Raw genomic sequence first — 9,531 nt, 5'->3', positions numbered from 1 at the left:
GGGGGGGTTTAAAGTTACCTTTATTTCCTTATTTAAGACTGTATGTTTGTTTTAGCTAAAAACAGTGTTAAAGCTGAAATTATGTTTTTTGTTTTTTTTAACTTTCTCTCTGGAACATATAATGTTTATAATTTATTTGTGATAAACTCTTAAACCAGTTTCTCAGAATGTCAAATTAGTTAAATATGGAACAAAATGGTATTGTGAGATCATCTTAGCTTCTTTTTCAATTACTCTTTCAAAGGGATATTATACATTTTCACAGAATGAACTCTTGAATAAGATTTGTAGGATGGCTAACAAAGAGGACCGCTGTGTTTTAACTATATAATGTACTTTTTCATGAAAGACTGTTGAAGCAGTTAGGTAAAGTATCAAACTAGATAAATCTTGAACAAAAGAATGTTACGAGAACAATATTGTACCTTTGTCTTTAGTTACACATTATAGAGGTCTGAGTAAGTGGTAGGAGGGTGCCACTGGTTGCTCCTACATCTTTTCCCCCCCTCTGTTTAGGTCTGTCTGTCTTACTCTTTCCCTGCACTACATGACTGATATTGTGTCAGTGAGTTTCTCTTTACTCAAACTCAGAGAGTTCTAATGCATTTTTACAGAAGGAACTCTTGAATCGGATTCGTAAGATGGCTGACAAAGAGGACTATGAGAACCGTAACTGCGGCCGTTTCCGGCGCATCTTCCCCAGCGAGGACCGTGTCCGGCAGGATCGCTACTGCCGGATCCTCAGCACTGCGTTCTCTGTCTTTCTTGCTGGCCGCAGCAACAGCATGCAGAAGGAGATACAAGTCAACTACAATAACAAATACAGGGTGAGCTGCATGCTTGTTGTGTTGTTTTAAAGATGAAAAAACCTCTTTCTGAGCTATAGAAGTAAGTTTACCGTCTGTTTTATACTTTAATGAATAGAATGGTTTTGTATCAAAACTTTATATTCAGTTCAAGTCAACTGGTTTTGTTTTCTAGAAAATAGCAACTTTTGTTTCAGGAACGATGAAGAAATGTGGAAATATATTTGGGGCTTAGTATATCTGAATAGCTGGCTGATGAAATGTGTTGTGTATACCTGGCTTTTTTTGTCCATGTGTAGGATTCTTCGACAGGAACAACTTCAGATGTTGTTACTTATCTTATTGAATGTTTTTTTACATCTTAAGGAGGATGAACTTCTTGACATGATTGCCGAGTGTGAAGCCGATGAGAGAGATTCCAGACTTTATCCTGGTGCCAGACCCCAGCGGGGGCCTAAGGTGAGTGGATGTTTGCGATCCATCACATAAAAAGGTTGTCTCAGTTTTGTGAAGTGTACGGATCCTTTGAGACTTCCGAGATCAATAGAGCTCACGTTTTCGATACAATAAAGTGGAATAGGTGGCACAAGATCACTCAGGCTCCAAGCTCTTTACAATATGTTTACTTCCAAAATGTGACAGAGTGCAATATGTAACACACATTTTAGCAATATGTAGCTGAGATTCTATACTTTCTTTTGGTGCATCATTCCTGCAAAAAGTGGTAAAAATAAAAAAGTTATGGTCAAACAGGCGTTACTTTCAGCCAACTCTCATATTTTTGTTTAAGCTCAACTTTTTCTATAAAGTTTTGGGCAAAATAAAACAGTGCCAAATATTTATATTTTGTAATTTTGTTAACACTGTGCAGCAACCTTTTTTTGACTCTTGTTGCCCATAGGAAGACTGCTGTGATGACTATTGTAGAAGGTGTTGCCTCTGACTTTTGTTCACTACATTCTTTTTTTTCTGATTCTGGGATTTCTTTCTCGACCAGTGCCACCCTCCCTCCCCACCCCCCACCCTCCCCCCCTCCTTCGGCTCCGTTTAATTGCGCAAGAATTGAGATTGTGGTTGGTATTGCCGTCAACAACAAAAATGTCAGCACTACAGATCCAGTATAGTTTTTGTTTCTTTGGGGGGTTTTTTTGCAGCCCCTTCAGAGTATGCCAGAGTCATTGCCACCCCCTCCAGACGATGACGACTTTGATGACGACGAAAGCGATGTGAGCCCTCCCGGCAGCCCACAACTCCGTCGCAGATCAGGGTCAAGGTCACGGCCTCAGAGCCAAGGCAGCAGGGGCAGTGGGGCCTCAGGCTCCCGGCCAGGGTCTGTGCTCACCTACAACTCTCAGTCGCAGGCCGCTGGTCACCAGCAGAGACCGGCGAGCCAGGCAGGGTTCAGTGGGGCTGGCGGTCAGCATAGGTCCAGAAGTCTCACTCGGGCGGCTACCACTAACAAACTGGCCACTCTGCAACGTTCCAATGTGGTGAGTCAGCTTTATTAACGCTATGAAGACTTTATGTTGCATAGCAGTACGTCTTTGGTTAAATTTGCACTTGTGATGTAGATTTTGAGTGTGACTTTGTCTGTAAATGCCAAGAACAAAGAATCTAAAAGAGAAGGAGGGAAGAAAGAAAAAGAAAAAGGAGAAAGAGGAAAGGAAGAATTTAAGGAGCAAGGAAAAAAATTGCGTTCCTTTCTATTACTATTAGTAAAATGTTTGCTTTTTGTAAGAGTTAATGACAGCTTGAGAAAATCTGTGCCCATTGCTAATACTTCTGTAGTACATTAGTGATTTGTTGCTTTCTTGTGCAGATCAGTTCATTTTGTAGGAGCAGTTACTTGTTTATCCTCCAATTTCAAACTGGGGACTTTGGATTGACACCACGTCTCCATCTCTATGTGCTGTGTTACATTTTCATAGTATATATCCATCAAGAATGTTAATAAAATTTGACGAAAGTGCTGTGTTACATTCTCTAGGTATATCCATCAGAAATATTTGTAATATTTAACTGAATTATTTTTTTCGAAGTGTAATGGTCATTTATTGTAAATGTTAAGTTCCCATTGTTCTATTGAAGTAAAAACATTCAACAGGTTGCCTGTTAAAAACATTCTTGACAAGTATACTATGGAAATATAAAATGGCAACTTTGGTCAAACATTATCAACATTGATGAATGATATCATAAAGATGCAATATATGAGGGGGTGATATGCAAAACCCGCTCAGCGACATTTTGGAAAAAATCAAGATTTTTTTGGTTTATAAATGCACATTTTTACTGGCTATCAGATGCTCAAAGTGTTTTTGGCCAACACCCAACACATACTTCATAAAAGCCACCAAAGAATCTTCTTTTTACTCATGTTCGTGCGTATAGCAGCATTAAAAAAAGCTGTTGTTCTCAAAAGAGCTAAAATGGATGTAGTGGGTTTAGCATCTCAGCACCTCGTACACATCCGTCAGGAATGTTTATGATATGATAATAATAGTAACACTCTGTGTTACATTTTTCAGGACGACAACTTCCTCAATTCGATGGTGAAGGAGAGGGAGGAGGAGCTGACCACAAAGACAATGACCTCCCTCAATGAGATGAGGATCAAGTTCCCGGGCAAGTCAGACTCAGAGGCAGAGCTTCTACTTGACATGGTCAGTGTCATAGAAGAAGACATTTTGTGTGTTTGTTTGTTCATTTGTTTTGTAATAATAGTAGTGCACCAACTGAAGAGGGTAGATGGTTGGATGGCGCCACTGGTTGGTCCTATGTCAATATTGTTGTTGTTGTTTCTGTCTATGATTTTAAAAATCTTTTTTTGTCATTGGTATTATAAAAGATTGTATTCTTTATTGTATGCTGATGTACTCTTCCATTGTTTGTTTTTCTTGTAAAGTAAGTGTAAGGGTTCAACGTTCCTATCAACACTTTTAGACTATTTTTGAGGCGAAGTTTTTCTTACTATGAAAATACTAATTATGGAAACTTCACTTTGACGAGAAATATCTTTGCCCTTATTATATTTTACCCTTTCATGTGTTTCTGTGTGTTTCAGCTGGTGGAGAACTGGAAGTTCCATAAGCCTAGGATAGCTTCCTACTGGCTGGTCAAACTTGACTCAATCAAACGTCGCAAGGTCAGTGCAACTAGAGGCTGTACAATCTGTATACATTTCAATTGAAGTCAATGCTTCAGAGTCAAGATCTCAAAACCAGCCAAACTATACAAACTACAGGCTTGATCACCGACAGGAAGGTCACAGTTCATACAACTCTGATAATAAACAATGTAGCACAAACATAATCATCCAGACTTTCTAACTGTTTAAAATTTCCCGTGACTGTCCCGGATTTGGCAGTCATGAATTTGAGTCTGATCACAAACACTACACCAAAAGCAGTCTCACTTGATGTTATTTTATTTGTTATTACATAATATGATGTTATAACATTAGGTGTCCCTGACTTGGTTTTGAAAAAGTTGGCAAGTCTGGTTATAGAACAGTTAGTATACAGTCATATGGAAAACGGTCTGGAACCTTGAGAAAAATAATTGTTACTCTTTCTCTTCGGATGGGATGTTGGCTTTCTGGCACAGTTCTGCATTGGTAGGTCTGTCAGTCTTAGTGTCTGTTGTATTTTATTTAGTAGTTATTTTGCAGTTTGCCAAGATCATATGTTGGGGAACTTCAATTCATCTTTTTTACAAGAACTTTTTAACACTGTAAAGCAGGACTCTCAGTTTTGAGGTTATCAATGTTGTACTCTTTCCTTCTTTCCTATCAAACATCTATCGTCCTTATCTCCCCTTCCTCTTTTTTATGTTTGTTACTCTCTTGTAACACCTCTATTCTTCTGGCGCTCATATGACCTTAAGCAGTTGCGAGTGCCGTAAAACCTCTACTAAAACTAAACTAACTAAAGTCTTCTATGATTTGCCTGTCTTTTATAATACTTCAAGAATGATGGGATAAGTGATATCTGATTGAGTTAAAAGAGAAAGAAAAGGTTGACAGCATGGAGATATTTAACTATATTTGTTTTTTATGTTTTTTTACCCAGGTCATTGATATCGTTCGGTCAAATGTACGGGCCATGCTTCAGCGAATCTGGCGTACATCTGACACAGACAACCTGAGACTTAACCGTATCTTCAGTCGTGTGTTTAACCGGTTGCTATGGAGCCATGGGCAGGGTCTGTGGAACTGCTTCTCTGCCACGGGGTAAGAATCCATATGTTTTTTGTTTGTTTGGTTGGTTTTGGCACGGTTTAGGGGTGGGTTTTTTTGTTTTTTGTTTGAGTTCTCCATCAAGGTTCTGAGCAGTAAAGTGTCCTTTTTCATTTGGTTTGAGATATATGATTGTCTACTCTAGTACAAGTTTATCTATAAACACCTCATTTCATGCAAAGCCTGTGTGCACTTTCTCACTAATCTAGGGGTTTCATTTTTTTCTAAAGGGCCGGGATAGTGGGTAATGCCTGGTTTGCCCTTCTGCCAGATACTATCTTCAATTTAGAGGAGCAATGTTTTATAAAAATGACCTACAGAATTTTAAAGAGAGTGCACTTAAAATTTTGTGTAGTTTTCAAGGCTTTCAATCCATTTGGCTTCACCCTATCGAAGATGGCAATTAAAAGCTTCACCCTATCGAAGATGGCAATTAAATTTAAAGGTCCAGCCTCTTAAACCTTAATAACCATACAGTGTTGAAAGTGATATAAAACCTATACTTTTACTCTGTAATAACTTTCTCAGCAACTCTTGGGAGACAATCTTCAGCAAGAGCAGCGAGAACATCTCTGAGGTGGAGCTGGACTGCTGCCGACGCATCGTGCAGCTCTGCAAGGACTGCCTGCTCATCGTGTACAAGTTTGCAGATGAGGCCAAGAACCCTGGCAGCCAGTCCGCCATTCCGGAGTCTGCCCCAGACAACACGGCACAGTCCCAGCCACAGAATGGGTCAGTCCTGGTTGTTAAATTTTTTAATTACAGCGCTTTCAGAGACTTTACTGCTTCTTTTCAGTAGAACTTCTCAAGAACCAAGTTTCACTGCCCATTAGTAGCGTTTGAAGTTAACTTTTCAGATTTGTCAGGTCTGTCAGTTGATTCCACTTGCGGTTAATTTGTTTTAAACTGTCAGACATCTATCATCCTTATCTCTCCTCCTTTTTTGTGTTTGTTACTCTCTTGGAATTTAATAACTCTAATCTTTGACACTTATATGACCTTATTGTGTTCAAGTGCCATAAAGCTCTTACTTCAACAAAAAACTATATTTGTCTTTCAGATATCTGGCGGGGCGAGATTTGCGTCCACCAGTGAACTGGAACCCCCACACCAACTACAGTCAGCGCTATAGTAAGCTCTACCAACAGCCTCCAGTCAGCAACTCTTGATCGAGCTTATTGCGACTCTTCCTTTTATAGCAAACAAACTGATGCACATTCTTACTAAGATACTAGCTTCATATTTGATAATTTATTATTTTTAGAATGTATCTGTGATTGTATTTGTTTCATTGTTTTGTGTGTGTTTCTCTCATTCCATTTCTTTTCATCTCTCTTTCTGTCTTTCTGTTTATCATTTGTACTGGTATATCTTTCATGCCTCATTGAAAGATATTCATGATCTCTCAGTTATTTTCACGCTTCAAATATGCAGATATTTATGTTTGAACTTGAAACATTTCACTAGATGGAAAATTATTGCTAAATAAATGTACTTTTTACAAAGTAAAGACAGTTGCCATACGCACAAAAGTAAATGGTATCAGCAGAATGCTGATATTATGCTTGATACTTCAAAATGATCCCCTCACTAAAAAAATGTGTAAGATGTTCTGTAAAAACTATTCAATGCTCTTTCTTCGAGTGCCTCTAGTTGCATCGCTTGCTCATCACTAAGTAACATACAGTATTTTCCCATGCTTTATCACTGCATGTACTATTCAGGACCAGGAAAGAAGTTCAAGATGTTCATCAAACACATACTTTACAATAGCCTTAACATGCTCTATTGAACTGCAGATAATGTTGTTCAGTCTCCACAAAATACAAAATGGCGATCTCTATTTTGTAATTATTGCACTTATAGGCTGTTGCAAAGACATGTTTTTAGTACTTTAAAAGCGTTGAAAATTTAGAAAACTGAGCTAGATTCTGGATCAGAGAGAGAAAGGAAAGAGACTGAGACTGGGAGGGTTTACTCTAAATAGAAAATGCATTCATCTGTGACTTGAAAAACAAAAAAAATCTTATTTTGATGAGAATTGTATTTCTCTGCTGAACAAAGAAAAACTCCGTCTCTGTCAAATTTTGTCTCAAATTAGGTATTGTTTTCTCATCTCTTTGTTACAGAATTAATACAGTTATTAAGGCGTTCAGTGTTGCCTTCAGTAGTATACTCTTAATGAGTCAGGATTGTTTATACACAAGTTCTCCACATATAATGCTGTCATAAAGCTTCCTTATTTCTACCTGTGAACCCCTCGTACCACAAAGCTACCTCCTGAATAGGGTCAACCCAAAAGACCACCGCTGTGCCTGCATTGTAATCATCCTTATGAAGTTCTTCTACACCTGCTCTTCTGATGTCCAAACTCCTCACCCTGATTTAGACTATACACTGTCCTGTAATAGGTCACAGCTCTTTAAAAAACTTCCACCTTCATTATATATATGAAATAGTTAATGGGAAAAAAAATAATTTTTCCGCTCTTTTGCAAAGAATAAGATTTCTATGAGCATTGGTGTAACTTTGATGGATGTTAGGACTAAGTTTTCTTCAGGGGCATATGTGACAGAGTAGTAGTGGCCCTGTCTTTGAAAGGGAATTACAGACTGGGGTTCCATTCTTGTACTCTTGACATGAGAGGACTTGCTGAGTTTATAATTGAAAACTCAACATATTTTCTTGTGGGTATCCCAGCTTCAGACTCGAGAGTGACCTTTCTGTTTTGATTGAAATATAAACCTCTGTCCATTTTAGCTGTCTTTAGGGCAAGAGCCACCTGATACTTGCTTCTTTTCCTCTTTGGGCAAACTGTCATCTTGAGGTCCGTGGTAATGTTGCAAACCAAACCTATTGTGGTTGTGTGCATTTGCACATAGGCTTGTATATAAGTGCGTGTGTTTGTATACCATGTGTGTGTGTGTGTGTGTGTGTGTGTTTGTATACCATGTGTGTGTGTGTGTTTCTGTGGGTGCAAGTATGTTTGTGAGACAACCATTGCATTGTTCTGTCCTCAGTACTTGTCTTTCACATAAACATTGATGTACGGAAATGCTATATATACATTCCTTGTGATTACAAAGTATCAAAACTACTTGTTCTGGGTGTCTAAAAAAAAGAGGACCCTTTTAAAAGGCAATAACTTTGTCGTCTTTAATCCAATTTCAATGAAACGTTGAAGGAATGAAGTTCAACCAGGGGGACATTACAACAAAACGAAACAAATTACAAATCAACCGCTATGCTCAAGAAAAATTAAGTTTTCAAAATTTTAATCAAAATTGAGTGAAATGCCAAACTTTGCGAGTTTTAAAAAATCAATCGTACTGATCTATTTCAAATGGTTACTATATGTTTGTGCATAGAAGTATTTGAAGAACAAATTTATGCAAAAATATATATATTGGCAAATAAACCCAGGGAGATAATGGCTATTTGAATCTCCAGAGTTTGACCATTTCTCTCCTAATAAGCTCCAATACGCCGCAGGAAATTTTGAATATCCCCATGGCCTGTTTTTGGGGCCGATTCTTTGGACGTCCTGTTCAACATTGAGTTTCAACTGTTTGATTGTTTGTGACTTATTTTCGTTGACTCTATCTGTCAAAAAACCCAAAGGTAATTATTCAAAGGGCTCTAGTTTGGGGGGAAAGGTGGTGACCATTCCTTTGCAATATTTCGGCTTCAAAGGCATTCACAAACCTTTCTTGCAATCATACAAGGACCACTCTTGGGGTGTAACCCTGCTGCCCTATCCTACTGGAACCAGGCCTCTACAGCATAACACCTTGTCCTCCCCAAACTTCTCCAAAACTTTCTCAGCACCGTGAGATATCCATCTAATGTGACTGTTGTGGTTTTACAATCCTTATCCTGAAACCAAAATGGGTCCATCACACCCCATGTAGCGGAATGTTTCTATGAAGTGAAATTTTGCGTTTTACCCAGATTTGGTTGAATATATTAAAAGTGTATATTTCACAGAGGCATTGTTGGATTTTCATTTTTACAAACTTGATTGATGCCTCCCTGGTTGCATTCATTTGTTCGAAGTTTGGTTAAAATTAGTGCTTTAATAACCGAGTTATTGCCCTTTAAGTGGGTCCTCTTTTATTTTTAAACACCGTTGTACATCCTGCTTTGTTTGTAAACTGGTTTCCAATCAGCTGTACAAACGGAGAAAATTGCATTTGTTTTATCTACAAGTAAGAATTTTGCTTAAAAACCAATTATATCAGATCCATCTCATCTACATTACTTCTCCTGTGCTATTTTATGTTTTGTATTTATGATACATTGTCTCAATTTTTGCGAATATGTTAATCTTCATTTTGATCTCCAAACCATGATGTTCGCTTTGATCCAGCAAATTTTTTTGACTTTGTTTTGTATGATAAGAATTGCTTCGTTAATATGTTGTGTTATGCTTAGGTACACCATTCTAGGTTTTATAGAGACAATTTTTTATTCTGATTGATAGTACGA

At 38.0% G+C, this 9,531-nt stretch overlaps 1 protein-coding gene across 1 annotated transcript in view; it reads left to right on the top strand.

Annotated features, from left to right (window-relative positions):
• LOC101852692 (tubulin polyglutamylase TTLL7) overlaps positions 1-6,212 on the top strand; it is a 23,720-nt gene extending 17,508 nt beyond the window's left edge. Inside the window, exons 11-18 of the mRNA XM_005098244.2 lie at positions 615-827; positions 1,173-1,265; positions 1,961-2,296; positions 3,335-3,469; positions 3,871-3,951; positions 4,877-5,037; positions 5,572-5,775; positions 6,104-6,212. Of these exons, the coding sequence (XP_005098301.1) occupies positions 615-827; positions 1,173-1,265; positions 1,961-2,296; positions 3,335-3,469; positions 3,871-3,951; positions 4,877-5,037; positions 5,572-5,775; positions 6,104-6,212 (1,332 nt within the window). The remainder of the gene's footprint in view (positions 1-614; positions 828-1,172; positions 1,266-1,960; positions 2,297-3,334; positions 3,470-3,870; positions 3,952-4,876; positions 5,038-5,571; positions 5,776-6,103) is intronic.
• The last annotated feature ends 3,319 nt before the right edge of the window (positions 6,213-9,531 follow it).

Source organism: Aplysia californica, unplaced genomic scaffold (genome assembly GCF_000002075.1).
Source record: "Aplysia californica isolate F4 #8 unplaced genomic scaffold, AplCal3.0 scaffold00176, whole genome shotgun sequence".
Lineage (NCBI taxonomy): Eukaryota > Metazoa > Mollusca > Gastropoda > Aplysiida > Aplysiidae > Aplysia > Aplysia californica.
The sequence above is the reverse complement of the archived record's forward strand: the minus strand, read 5'-3'. Positions and strand labels throughout refer to the sequence as shown.